At 38.7% G+C, this 15,521-nt stretch overlaps 1 protein-coding gene across 2 annotated transcripts in view; it reads left to right on the top strand.

The window, feature by feature from the left end:
* SPAG17 (sperm associated antigen 17) overlaps nucleotides 1-15,521 on the top strand; it is a 742,651-nt gene that overhangs the window by 73,375 nt on the left and 653,755 nt on the right. For both annotated transcript variants that reach the window (XM_033941513.1, XM_033941512.1), the window contains exon 5: nucleotides 8,415-8,577. In XM_033941513.1, coding sequence (XP_033797404.1) covers nucleotides 8,415-8,577 — 163 coding nt within the window. The remainder of the gene's footprint in view (nucleotides 1-8,414; nucleotides 8,578-15,521) is intronic.

Raw genomic sequence — 15,521 nt, 5'->3', positions numbered from 1 at the left:
ATGCTCCTAATTCAAATCAAATGGAGTTTTTTAAAAAAATTCAACAGATATTACTACCATTGGCTACTTCAAATTTGATAGTAGCTGGAGATTTCAATGCTGTTATGGATCCTATTTTGGATAAGAAACCTAGTAAAATTATAAAATCATTAGGGCTAGAAAATTTGATACAATCTTGTGATTTGGTAGATATATGGCGTATTCTTCATTTTAATGATCAGGAATATTCTTTTTGTTCTCAGGTCCATAAATCATTTTCAAGAATTGATTATATATTTGTTTCTAGTAATTTAGCACAAAAAGTTATGAAAGCAGTTATTGATCCTATTATAATTTCTGATCATGCTGGTGTGTGGATTGATCTAAAAAATGATATAAAAACAAATTTTACATCAATTTGGAAATTTGATAATGCCTTACTTGCTGATGAAAATTTTGTAACAGACCTAAAAGTAAAGATGAAAGAGTTTTTTCAAATTAATAGCACAGACAATATGAATATTGAAATTATATGGGATGCTTGTAAAGCTACAATGAGAGGAAACATTATATCATATTCGGCTTTTATGAAAAAACAGCTTAAAAAACAATTTATGGAATTAGAGGAAGAAATTAAATCATTAGAAAAAAAATTAATTATTAAATGGGAAAATGTAGTATTACAAAAACTATTAAAAGTTAAAACTAAATATAATGAACTCTCTTCACAATTTGTTAGAAAAGAAATGTTCTGTCAGCAATTTAGATATTATGGAAACTCAAATAAAGCTGGAAAAATGTTGGCAAATTTTCTTAAAGCAAAAAAAAGAAAAACTAAAATTATTGCAATAAAAGATACAAAAGGTAATACACACACCAGCACTAAAGATATTGTAAAACAATTTCTTGATTTTTATAAGAGTCTATATACTTCAGATTCTTGTGAAAATAAAGAACAAGATGGCTTAGAGTTTTTAAATTCAATTATTGGACCAAATATTCCAGAACATATAAAAGGAAGTTTAGAAGAACATATATCATTAAAAGAAATAGAACTAGCATTGAAATCTCTTAGAGTTGGATCCGCTCCAGGTGGAGATGGATATACTGTTGAATTTTATAAAACATTTCAAAATATTATATTGCCTTATTTATTAAATTTATATCAATATCAGATACATAATGAAAATATATCAGGTACTATGGCAGATTCTGTAATTATTGTCTTACCAAAACCAAACAGGGATCCTACATTGGTTTCAAACTACAGGCCCATATCATTGTTGAATGTAGATGAAAAATTGCTTGCTAAAGTATTAGCATTAAGATTGGCAAAAGCTCTTCCTTTTATTATAGATGTACACCAAACAGGATTCGTTGCTAAAAGACATTCCTCACATAATACCAGACTGGCACTTCATTCTTTAAACTTAGCGAAAACTATGAATGAACCAGCTTTCTTAATATCGTTAGATGCAGAGAAAGCATTTGATAGAGTGGAGTGGAAATTTATGTATCAAGCTTTAAAATGGTTTGGAATAGGTCCCTTTTTTATTAAAATGATTCAAACATTGTATAGCTCTCCTGGAGCAAGATTAAATATAAATAATAACATTTCAGAAAGATTTAACTTGTTACGGGGGGTTAGACAAGGTTGTCCTTTATCTCCCTTACTTTTTGATATTGTTCTTGAACCCTTATTAATTGCAATAAATCAAACTAAGGGAATAAAGGGGATCACATTTTCAAATTGGGAATATAAATTATCTGCATATGCAGATGATATTCTTTTATATTTGAGGAAACCGGAAGATACCATTCCATGTTTATTAAATTTATTAGATAAATTTGGTAAATTTTCTGGATACAAAATAAATTGGGAAAAATCTGAAGTTCTTCCAATTAATGTCCATTGTACCAAAGGATTATTTGATTCATATTCATTCCAATGGAAAGAGGAAGGAATAAAATATTTAGGAATTGTTATTAAAAATACAATTGATGATACAGTAACAGAAAATGAAAAAATTTTATTAAAAAAAATAACAGAAATGTGCGAGCAATGGAATCCTTTACATCTTTCATGGTGGGGAAGAGTTCAAACAATAAAAATGATGATCTTACCTGTGGTTTGTTATCAAATGAGTATGATTCCGATATTTTTTCAGGGGTCATTTTATAAAAAATTAAATAGAATACTTACAAAATTTGTTTGGTTTGGGAAAAGGCCAAGAATCGCTTTAGCAACATTACAAAAAACAATTAGAGAGGGAGGGGTAAATTTTCCAAATTTTTATAGGTATCATCAAGCCTATATTTTAAGACAGGGTATGTATTGGATCCTCCCAGACCTCATGGAGAATGTACCAGACTGGTTATATTTAGAATGGCGACTCCTGTTTCCATTATATCCGGAACATCTTATAAGTATAACAATGCCCAAGAGATATAAAGATCACAGAATTTTATTAGATACATGGAAAACAATAAGATTTATTAGTAATATTACAACAGATCCAATAACTAAATCGTTACATCAATCCATTTGGGTAAACTCCAGGATCAAAATTGGTGGATTCAAAATAATATGGAAGCAATGGATAATTGCAGGTATACGGTCTTTAAATGATGTTATAGTAAATGGATCCATGCTTAGTTTTTCACAATTGCAACAAAAATTTGGATTGAACATAACACAATATTTTAAATGGATGCAATTGAAGCAAGCCATCCAGGAAGGGTTCCCTGAATGGAAAAATCTTAATACTCAATATAGTTTGCAAATCCTTTGCTTTCAGGCAGATTTTTTGGGACACCAAGCCGCAAAATGGTATAAATTATTATATGGATTTTTAAATAAAAAAAAAAGAACAGGACTTAGGGACATTTGGAGTATTGAGATAGGACAGACAATTTCTGCAACTCAATGGCAAAAATTTTGGTCCTGGAGAATACATACTACAATGTCAGCATCTATGAGTCAAACATGGTTATTTTTATTACATAGAGTTTTATGGACCCCTACTCGGTTACAAAAAATAGATAGTTCTAAATCTAATAGATGCTGGCATTGTAAGGTAGAAATTGGGACATTAGATCATTTAATCTATTTTTGTCCCTGTATAAATGCCTTTTGGAAAACAATTTGGCCCCAAATTAATATATTATTAGAAAATCATGTTGGACTTACATATGACACAATTTTATTTGGAACAGCAATGAGAACACAGAGTCCAATATCAGCAAACAATAATAAACTTTTATTGATATTAACAGGGGTCGCCATACAACAAATTACTCAAAACTGGAAAGATCATACAAAATTAAATTTCACTTTTTGGTGGAATTCTATTTGCCATATATATAAGATGGAAAAAGCAATAGCGTTACAACATGGTTATATTAAAAAATTTAATAAAATCTGGGGACCATTGGCTCTTTTTTCTAAAGATCAGATATCATAGCACAATGATAGATCATATAATAGGGGTTAGGGTGGGTACAATATTATAATAACAGATGATATATAATTTATTGCAAAAGGGGTTTTTATATATGTTTGTATTAAAATATATATTGATGGATATTCAAGTGTATATTGAAAATTATATGTATTATATATTTATCACTTGATGTAAGAAATTTAAAATGAATAAAGAACTTTTAAAAAAAAAAAGAATTACCTATTGTACACAGACCCTTGAAATTTAATACCCCCCTATTTCCTCCCTCCCCACCCCATACATATATGAATACTTGGAAACGCAAAATTAGATCAGGTTTAACATCACTCCTTACAAGCTATAAAATATTTTAATATCACAAGCTCCATAGTAATAATATAAATACTACTATTAAAATTCAACAATTTATATACCTTTGTTTTTTTATTTATATGAATACTTTTATTTATTTATCCAAATTTTGTTATGTTCAGCTAAATTAAATATATATAAGATATTTTGAATTTATAAAAAGGATAAGATTATTAGAATACTTTAAGCAAACATTTTATCTTTTATAACTTCAATCATTCATCTCATTCATTATAATTTCTATTCTATGAGATACATTCATCTAGAATTAAAAGGTAAAAATTGTGAAAAAAAAAAAAAAAATTAAAATCTATCATAACCCATTCTCTTACTCATTCTTATTCCTATTTTAATAGGTCAATTGAAAACTTTAATGATTCCTATCCATAAACCTTTTTCTCTATATCCGGTAAAGAACTGTATCTTATAGAGAATGGATTCAGCTTGTATCTGAATCATAAAACCTATTCTTACTATGAAGTTATTATTATTTTCTTTGTAAATACAGTTTATTTCATTCTATAATTTATATCTAATATTAAATATATTTTCATTCCGTATAGTTCCGTTGGTATAAATGCCTTTTTTTTTTTCCTTCAAGTTTCCTCTTCTTCCTCCGTAGATGTGATGACGTGAAAATAACCTTTTTTTTTTTTTTTCATTTCCGGTGTAGTTCATTGGTTGAATAGAGATTTCCTGTAAATGCATGCTTCTTCGTGTTTTTGTTCGGCAGTGTCATAGCAACCATCATACCTCGGGTATTTCTGTGTCTCTGAGGGACTATATGGCAGGGAGACATTCACCTCGCAATCCTCTCAGTCTATTTGAAATCCGACTCAATCCTCCAACTCCCTGAGTCGTGCAGCGACACACAGCATGAAGTCAACATTCCGCCCCTCCCCCATGTCAGCCACTCATCCATGCTCTCACCGAGCCAAGTTCCGTGCTCGTGTCATCGATCTTTCTCTTTTTTTAAAAGTAAGTTGGAAGATTCTATATATTCGAATCAGTTAATTCAAACTGTTTTTTTTTTTTCCAAAGTCTATTTTCAGTAACGATTTAAAATAATATGAAATATAAACACATTCATTTGAAAAAAAAAAAAATATCAATCTTGATAAACTTACTCAGCATTTTATTTAAGAAGTCATTGGTTGTTCACATTGTTCTATATATTCTGCTAATTTCTTGTAATCTGTGAAGTTTTGTGTTTTATTTCCCAAAGTTACTTTCATAATCGCTGGATATAGAAGTCCATATCTTGCTCCTAGTGCTCTTAATTGAGGTCTTAAATCCAGTAGTTGTTTTCTTTTTAAGGCAGTTTCTCTGGCAAAATCCGGTACAATGTGTATACGTGCATCTTGACATCGTAAATTTTTATTTTCTTTAGCCAGTTGACATATTTCAGCAACATGTTGGTATCTTAATAGTTTAAATATTAAAGTTCTTGGACCTTTTTGTAATGTTGTTTTTTGTCCTGGTATTCTGTGTGCTCTTTCAATTTCGAGAGGCACTTTGGATTTAAGAGGCAGGATTTTTGGAAGAAATTGTTCCAGGAAAGTGATGGGATCATTTTTTTCCACTCCTTTAGGCATCCCTATAATTCTTAAATTATTTCTTTTTTCCCTATTCAAACAATCTTCCAAGTCTCTCTTCATTATTTCCATTTCTTTCCAAGCTTTTTTATTTTGCATGACTTCAGTATGTACCTCTTCCGATTTTTCTTCTAAGTGAGTTATTTTGTTATCTATTAGGTCCACTCTTTTTGTAAGCATGGCTACGTCGTCAATTGCCTTTTGAAGTTGTTTTTTGATTTCTAAAACGATATCTTTGATCTGTCTTATTTCCACCATCATGTCTGTTTCTCCTTCTGAAGGCAGCGGAACCTTTGAAGGTGTCCCTGGTTCAGGCTTTGATCTTTTATTACTGCTTGTTCCTGATCCTCCGGCTCCTGTATCGTTTTTATTTTGTTTGCCCGATGCCATTTCTTCTTATCCACCGTTTTTTTTCAGTGAAAAAATCAATTTTGGAGCTTTAAATTTGAAATATTAGCTTGTCTGGCATGGAGCACAGCTATTACCCGACCATTTGCTTGCGTGTCCAAGCCACGCCCCCTATCCCCTATTGTTTTAAATATTTAAACTGCCTTGAAATCTGTTTTGGCGGGTTATCAAATTTTTTAAAATTTATTTATTAATTTTCATTATGAATTGATCATAACTTGTACAGAAAGGAAATTAAAGTAAAGATCTTTAAGTCTGACCCCCGATATTGAGATCTTTAAGTCTGACGCCCGATACGCCTTATGATTAAGGCCACCGACCATTTTAGTAGCCTTCCTCTGAACCAACTCCATCCTTTTTATATCTTTTTAAAGGTATGGTCTCCAGAATTTTCCTACTGGCCATACTTCTCCCTATGCACCCTCCTAGCATTCTTTTAGCTTTCACCATTGCCTTTCTAATGGATATTGACCTAAACTTTGTACAAATAATTAGGTTGCAAACAGTGTTCCCGCTAAGCTGCGCTGGGGTGCGCTGGCGCACAAAATATTACCTCGCAGCGCACAAGTTTCTCGTCACAGCGCACACAGTGTAGAGCACAGTTCTTCAACCGCCGGTCCGCAAACAAAATCTTGCCGGTCCGCGAAGGATTCGGTCCCCGCCGCAACGAAAGGCCGGCGTCAGCTGACTTGCAACTTCCTGTTGCAGTCGCTGTGCCGGGACTCCTGCCTTCGCCGGGACTCCTGCCTTCCACCGCGTTTGCCTCCTGCCTTGTCTCCGCACCTCCAGACCAGCAGCGGCAGCTGTGTATGCTTTTAACTTCGGCACAGAGCTGCCCCTAATCAATAGTTTAGCGCGGTTTCATAAGGCAGCCTCGGGGCCTTTGCTAGGCCGGCCCACATCGCATCATCGAAGCGGGCCGGCTATCAAAGGCCCCGAGGCTGCCTCATGAAACCGCGCTAAACTATTGATTAGGGGCAGCTCTGTGCCGAAGTTAAAAGCATACAGAGCTGCCGCTGCTGGTCTGAACTCTTGGGCCGCTGAAGGAGGGCAAAAAGCAGCTGTCCTGGAGGTTTCCCTTCCTCTCGCCTTTACAGGTTCCTTTTTTCCACCTTTTTTTTTTTCCTTCAAACGGCAACGGGCCCCAGCATCGACATCAATCAAGTAAGTTCCACTGTCAATCAAGCGGTTCTGCTCGGCCAAAGCTTCCCCTGTGACATGAGCCACCCTCAGGGGAAAGAAAGTGACCCACAAAGGTGAGGGGAAGGGGGGCAGATGATGGAAGTTGGGGGGGGGGGAGAGAGAGAGAGAGAGAGAAGGGGCAGATGATGGAATGGAGGAGATGAGAGAGAGAAGGGGACAGATGATGGAAGTGAGAAGAAGGGAGAGAGAGCAGAAGGCAGATGGATGTCAGTTGAGAAGGGAGAGCAGATGCTGAATGGAAGTGGGGAAAGAACACATACTGGATGGAAGGAGGAGATAAATAAAGGGGGAAGAAAATAGTAAGATAATGGAGGGGTGAGGGAAAGGGGTGACAAGCTGTGTGTAGACACAGTGAAAAGAGGGAAACGGGACTAAATAGTAAGAAAGAATTTAATTTAGATGGAGGCAGAAAATAGAGAAGGAAGACCAGAGAAGAAAAGGGAAGAGAGAGCAGAGAATGATCAGATCTGAGTGGAGGAAATGAGAAGAGAGATATGCTAAAAACCACAGGGGGGAGGGAAGGATAGAGATGCCAGACCATGAGGGGAACAGAAGGAAGATGATGGATGCTAGACCAAATTGGGGGGCAGGGGGGGGGCAGGAGGAGAGATGGCAGGGAAAGACAGACAGTGAATGGAAGGGGCAGATGCTGGACTGAAGAGACAGAGAAGGTTATCATGCTGCTGTACCGGGCCATGGTACGCCCTCACCTGGAGTACTGCGTCCAGCACTGGTACTTTAAGAAGGACACGGTACTACTCGAAAGGATCCAGAGAAGAGCAACTAAAATGGTTAAGGGGCTGGAGGAGTTGCCGTACAGCGAAAGATTAGAGAAACTGGGCCTCTTCTCCCTTGAGCAGAGGAGATTGAGAGGGGACATGATAGAAACATTCAAGGTACTGAAGGGAATAGACTTAATAGCTAAGGCAGGGAGAACGAGAGGGCACTCTCTAAAGTTGAAAGGGGATAGATTCCATACAAACGTAAGGAAGTTCTGTGGTAGAAAGCAACATATTTATTTGGCTCATAACTTGCTGGCGCCCGATATTTTTAGCTCACAGTGAAAAAAGTTTGCTCACAACACCCGCCCGCTTAGAGGGAACACTGGTTGCAAATGTATAAAATTTCAGAATGTTAAATAAATAATAACTAAAAATGAAAAATAAAGTGATACCGCTTTATTGGACTAATACAATACACTTTTTGATTTGCTTTTGGAGGACTTACGATTTCATCTGCTGTGTGTTATAGTCTTGTCTACAGTCAAACTGTAGTTTTCAAGCATATTCAGAGTAAATAGAAAAGTTTTATGGGTAACATTTTTCTAATTTACTTACAGCAATACGTTTTTTCAAAATTAATCAGTACCACATGCCATTAGAGCGAGAACTGAACTTATCTTTTTTATTGTTAGTCAGCAGAGCTAAAAAGCCAATCAAAATCTAGTAAAGGCTCTCTGAAGTATAAGTCTGTTGAGAAACTAGCAAAAGGAAAGAAGACATCAGATGCCCCACCAATTAAACCGGATACCCAACTCAGGCGTCGTGGAGAAGAGGAGCCCTCCAACAAATTTGTTGGTATGTATTTCACTTTCTGACAATAGACATGTGTAATCTTTGTATTGCCTTAACATCATTCAGCAAAAGGAAATTATATTGATGTTTTCTTTTTCTTTGAAAGTTTATAAAATATGATTATCATACACATTATGATGATTCCACAACTTCTCAAATCTTAAGGTATGTAGGGCTTAAGTGCCTTCCAAGTTTCCAAGTTTTATTAAAAATTTGATAATCCACTTATCAGTTTTCTAAGTGGCATAAATTGCTAAAAATTGGGGATACATTGACCAAGACACAAAGACGTACAGGAAACGTTAGGAGAGAGGGAAGAATTACATCAAAGATAGGATAGGGAGACAGACTTGATAGGATAGGGAGACAGAAGGAGTGGGGCCCATCTGTAATAGAAATTAATAGGCAAAGTATATAAAGCAAACTCGTCATTAAGTGAAAAAGTTTTTAGTTTAGATTTAAATCGTTCTTATACCATTTCCTCATGTAATTGGGTAGGTATAGCATTCCAAAGCATGGGGGCTGTAATTGAGAAAATGGTTGAACGTGTCATGCTAAGATTTCTCATTGAGGGACTAGATAGCAGATGTTGATTGTTTGAGCAAAGAGTTTTTGTTTGGGTGTATGGAATTAGGAGTTTGTTAACGAATTCAGAGAAGTTTGTAGTCTGTGCTTTGAAAGTCAATAACAGGATCTTATAAGTGATTCGATGGGACATCGGGAGCCAGTGGGTCTTAATCAACAGAGGTGTAACATGATCAAATTTCCTAGCGTTTGTAATCAGCTTTATTGTGGTGTTTTGGACTATTTGAAGACATCTAAGCTCTTTTTGTGTGATACCTTTGTATAGAGCACATGTGGCAAACACAAGGCCCGCAGGCCCGCAGGCAAACACAAGGCCAAATCCGGCCTGCCTGGCCTTTTTATCTAGCCCACGGCAATTCTCTCGAACTTCCCCTTCTGCGCTGGTCCGATGTTGTCGTCATGCCGGAAAGTCTGCCACAATTTGGCAGTGTTATTCGTGGCTCCCCCTCCTGCCTTCCATCCGCCGCGGTCCACCCGGGTGGAAACAGGAAGTTGCGCGTCATTGGAGACATACCACGGCAGGCAAAAAGCAGGAGAAGGAGCCACGTACAACACTCCTGAATCACTGAGGCCGTCAGATTCCTCAGCTTAGTGGTGACATCGGACCAGCACCGGAGGGAAAGACATTCCGCGCTGTGAGGAGAGAGGGACCAGTGCTGAAGGGAAAGGCAAGCCTGTGAGGAGAGTGAGATGAAGGGAGAGAGGTTAGACCTGAGGTAGCATGGAGGAAGAGGGAAAAAAATACTTGAAGGGAGAACCGTTAGGAAGAGAAAGGGGAAATAGTGGACCTGGAGGGAGGGAGGCAGGCAGACAAGGGGACAGATGGGATGGGGGGCAGTTGGGAAGAGAAAGGGAGAGAAGTTTGATTTGGAAATGGAAGGGAGGGAGAAATGTTAGGTCTGGGGGTGGAAGGGAGAGAGAGATGCAGCATCTCTTTTTTTTTTTTCCTTTCAGCTCATTGTTCAGCATCAAGAGGGGAAGGAAGAAGAACAATAGAAAAGATTGGGAGCAAAATGTTGGACCAAGAGGAAAGAGGAGGAGAGATAGAAGGAAATAGGAGACTGGGAAAGGAGTGAGATGGGAAATGGGAGGGCTACAGAATAAGAGAAGATGGAAAATTGATAGGTAGCTGAACATTTAAAAAGGAGAAGGATGAGAAAGAGGGCAAGATTTGAGTGGACAAAGGCAGAAAAGAAAAAAGGAGAAAAGTTGAAAGGGAAAAATCAATATGTTGGAGACAGGGACTGGAGCAAGAGAGAAGAGGAGGAAAAAAATGGACAGCAGACACTGGAAAAGAGAATTTGAAGATAGATAAAATCAGAAAGAGAAACTGGGAGTAAAAGCAAAATGACCAGACAACAAAAAGTAGAAAAAATAATTTTATTTTCTATTTTGTGATCACAATATGTCAAATTTGAAATGTGGTATTGAGCTGACCGCTTGTTGGAAGCAGAAGATCTTACCAACTATGCGATACATCTGTACCCACTTAGACTATTTGCAGCTTATGTCCAAGTTGACGGCTATCCGTTGTCACACTTTGCCCTTTTATCATAAGGTCTGGGATGCCTACCTGACTTGGAAACAGTCTGCTTAGGGGTTCTGGGCAGGGGCTTATGGTCTGGCTCGGCCTCCTTAATGGGACTGCACTATTTTCCCCCTTTTTGCTTTTGTTTGTGCCTAAGAGCCCCCTCCCCTTTTTTGGCTGTTTTTTTAGAATCTGGGGGGTGGGGTGGGGGGTTGGTCAGGAGGAAATTGGTTGGTGGTGGATTCACACTTTTTCTGTGAAGATACCTGGTGATTAGCTGTTTGGTTTGCTGTGTTGTGAATTTGCTAATCTTGTGTTGTTCTATTTTTGAAAAATCTTAATAAAATATTAAAAAAATAAAATAAAATTTGAAATGTGTATCCTGCCAGAGCTGGTGTTATGATACCAAACCAACCTTTATAACTTGTGGCCTCTTTAACAAAGCTGTGCGGCAACAGCCCCAAAGCCCTTTAAATCTCTATGGGCTTCGGGGCAGTTAGCGCAGCGCAGCCACTAGCATGGCTTTGGAAAAGAGGCTGTTAGTATAAAAGACAGTCAATAATCACACTATCATGCAGAATCTAAGTTAGTATTGGGCTTAACTCCTATGGGATCTTCAGACCACCACCAAGTAACATAGCATCAGATGGTATCAATCCTCATTAGTCCCAATGAGTTGGTAGTAAGCTACACTTTTTCTTATTTTAATTTTTTTTTTTCTGTTTATATTTTACTTGATAATTTCATTAATTAATAAATAGTTCATGAATAGATTCATATCTCTTCATAGTTGCATTGTTTAACTTTTCATAAGCATAGAATATTTAGCTTTCATTTTAAGTGCTCATCCCCTTTATCGCCGACACATTTCACAAGCCTTCCTGAAGGCGGGGGAGTGCTGCAAGTATAAAGAACTAAAATTAAAATATAACCTCGACACACATAAGGTACTCTAAGATGCATGATAGTGGGATGATAGAGCTGGTGTTAGACAGCAAGCATAAACTAGGACCTAAAAGAGAGGAAAAGTCTTTTTTATTTATTTTGTAGCCGACGTAGGGTTTGTGCCGACGGTGGCAATTGATCCGACGCTCACAGAAGTCCTGTGAGTGTTGGAGCCACCACCGGCGCTGGGAACCACACTGTGCATCAGCAAAGGAGGGGGTAAGTATCTTAATAAAAAATCCGGCCCATGACTTAGCCTGTGTGTTAGATTTCGGCCCCTTATGTGATTTGAGTTTGACACCTCTGGTATGGAGCATTACAGTAATCAAGCTGGGAGATAACAAATTAATGTATCAGTGAAGATGGTTTGAGCTCTTTTGAACCACAGCACTGATCCATCCACAAAGAGCTGGAAAACTTTTGCTCAGGTTCAATCTGAAAATTCTCTGTTGTCCACCTAGTTCTATGCTTGGCTCCAAATTGAGAACTACAATACATAATTGCATATTATCACATTCTTCTTTGCATCCTACTCCAGATATACATTCGTTTTGTCATACTATCTCTGCTGCTGGCCATGCAGCCTTAAAATTTTATAAGATTCTTAAAAATACCCAGTTTCCTGAACTAAGTGGGCTTAAACAATCCTGGGCTGTAGGCACTGATACTGATATTTCTGACCAGAACTGGAACCTTTTTAGGAGCTCTTTATTTAACTCTTCCAGATCTGTCTCGATTATCCAATCACTTTAATTCCTCACTCATAAAGCCCTCTGGATACTGATTAAGCCTCATAACTTAGAAAAACACAGATAAGGAGACGCGATGATCCACAATAATAAATTCCAAAGACAAAGTAGATCAAGAAAATAGGATTCAATTCACTACACCTTTATTAATGAGAAGCCACACAGACCCAAGGAGAGAATGACATCCTATTTCCTCAAGAAGTTCGCAAAACATAAAAGTAGAGAGATGATGATCCACAATAATAAATGCCACAAAGTAGACCAGGAAAGCACAATTTATTATTGTGGGTCATCACTTCCATGTTTGTATTTTTAGGACTTCTTGAGACAGAAGGATATCATTTTCTTCATGGGTCTGTCATATAAATGATGCTGCTGATTAGGCTTATAAGTGGCATTGATGGTCATATACATAAGTGAGAGCATGCAACACAAACGAGTAGCAGGTGTGCAAAAAAGAAAAAATATCATAAATATGATAATAATTATTTGGACTTTTGCTTCACATCAACAAATGTTAAAGGAGAAGAAAAACTGCAATGTGTAATTTGTTTGAAAATTTTGGCACCAGACTGTGTGCTTCCAAGTAAACTGAAGCGTCATTTAGAATCTAATCATTCACACTCAATTAATAAAACTCACGACTTCTTTACCAGAAAATTAAAAGAATTAAAAGGACAGCAAGGTACATTTTCTCGGCATTTGTCAATACCAAACAATGCTCTGCTAGCCTCATACAAGGCTGCATATAGAGTTGCTAAGTGTAAAAAACTGCATACCATTGCAGAACAACTGATTCTACCTGCTGCTATACATATGGTGAACATTATGACTGGCGAATCAGCAGGGAATGTACCTTTATCTAATAATACTATCAGAGAATTCAACATATATCAGAAGACCTCAATGACCAATTGATTGAAAAACTAAAAGAAAGTGAATTTGGCTTGCAGTTGGATGAGACCATGGATAATGATAAAGATGCACATTTGATTTGTTATGTATGTTTTGTAGATGGAAATGCCATTGTGGGAGAACTTCTTTTTTTAATTTGCGTTTAAAAAAAATTATCAAGAAACAACTTCTTGTTCAGATTATTGAAAAAGACATTACATTACATTACATTACATTACATTTGTGATTTCTATTCCGCTTGTACCTTGCGGTTCAAAGCGGATTACATTAGAAGAAGCTGGACATTTCCAGGAGGGTACGTGACATTTAGGGTAAGACATAGTTACAGAATGAATATAGATTTGGTAACATTGGATGAAAGCAGTTATATTACATTATATATCAAATCTTTTTCCAGGCGTTGGTAGGTAATACTAAAGAAGGAAAAAATAATGAAGAAATACTTTTCTTAATCAATACTTAGTCCCAAATTATTGATCCAAGAATCTTAATGAGTGAAAGAAAAGTGGCAATGGAATCACATCCAATTTATCAAAAGAAAAACAATTATCTGACTGTGGTTACAGGAGTATTTCTAATTACTTTAAGTTGTTGTTACTACATTCCCTTCAAGGCGTTTCATAGTGAGAAACCCTGTTAACTGTGATGGTTCAAAAAATCTATATAATAAAACCGTAGGCGGCGCATGCGCATTCTTATCGGCGTGCTTCCATGATCCGTAGGTCCGTGGCCGCCAACAGTGCAGCATGCCTCGCGCTTACTAAGGCCCCACGCGCAGCTGAGAAATTTTACAATGCATTGCTCTCCTGCAATACCATTTTCGGAACGGCGGTTTCCCCAGATAGGGGAAGTCGAACAGCTCACTCCCGGCTCTCCTCGGCACGGCGGTTTCCCCAGCTAGGGGAAGCCGAACAGCTCACTCCCGCCTCATGGTCCTGCCGCCGCTCCTGTTCACAGCGGTCTGCACGTCGACGACTCCCCCCCCCATCCTCCCACAACAGCCGCTACCGCTCATGTTCAAAGCGGCCTGCTGAGGTTCGCGGCCGGCTGTAGCGAACCTCTCAGGCCGCTCTCCACATGGTAGCACGTTCCCTCTGACGCGATCGCGTCAGAGGGAACATGCTACTGAGGTGGACAGCGGCCTGCGAGATTCGCTACAGCCGGTCGCGAACCTCAGCAGGCCGCTTTAAATAGGAGTGGCAGCGGTGGCAGAAACCATGGATGCAGGGAGGGGAAGAGGAAAAAGAAGGGCATGGAGCAGACAGGAAAGGGGGCTGTTTTGGTGGGAGGGTTGTGATGAGTGCAGACAGCAATCATGGGGGGGAGGGAACAGAAAGGGACCATGGAGCAGGTAAGCATTGCAGAATAGGGGGAGAGGGAAAGGGGCTGTTTTGGGGGGAAGGGTGTGCTGGGGGCAGACAGCAATCAGGTGGGGGAGGAACAGAAGGGGGCCACGGAGCAGGTAGGCATTGCAGAACAGGGGGAGAGGGAAAGGGGGCTGTTTTGACAAGCAGGGGGGCCAGGGAGACAGACAGAAAGAAAGACGGACAGACAGAGGACCAGGGAGACACACAGACACAAAGAATGACAGACAGACAGCGTCCAGGGAGAGAGAGACAAATTAAAAAAAAACAAAAAACATACAGACATCTACTCTGGGTGGCGGGAGGAAGGCAGTACGGAGTGCTGCTGGAAGTGGCTGCTGGGAGGAGGGCTTCGAGCCGCAGAAGACTGTTCACAAAGCCCCTGAGTTGGGCCAACCTCTCCTTCCTCACCGACGCTGAAGAAGTTGCAGGCCCCGCTCCCTCTCGTGCTCTGAGCACTCACGATTGGCTGAAGGGTGTCGTGCCGATGCTGCAGGTATAGGGGGATGCTTTGGTTGGAGAGGTTTGCTGGGGGCCAGACAGCTTTGCTCGGAGGGGGGGGGAAGGGGAAGACAGAAGGGGGCCATGGAGAGACAGTCAGGGAGAGGGGAAGGGGTATGCTGGGGGCAGACAACTTTGCTCTGGGGGGGTGGGGCAATGATACAAGGACACAGACACAAAGAATGACACACAGGGGGCCAGTGAGACAGACAGAAAGGAAGACATTCAGGCAGCGTCCAAGGAGAGACAGCCAGCGTCTAAGGAGAGACAGCCAGTGTCCAAGGAGAGAAAAACAAATAAACATAGACAGACAGACAGCGGTCAAGGGGAGAGAGAAAGAAAGAAAAACAGACACACACA

This window comes from Geotrypetes seraphini, chromosome 4 (genome assembly GCF_902459505.1).
Source record: "Geotrypetes seraphini chromosome 4, aGeoSer1.1, whole genome shotgun sequence".
NCBI lineage: Eukaryota > Metazoa > Chordata > Amphibia > Gymnophiona > Dermophiidae > Geotrypetes > Geotrypetes seraphini.
Note: the sequence above shows the minus strand (reverse complement) of the source record. Positions and strands in the feature narration are given on the sequence as shown.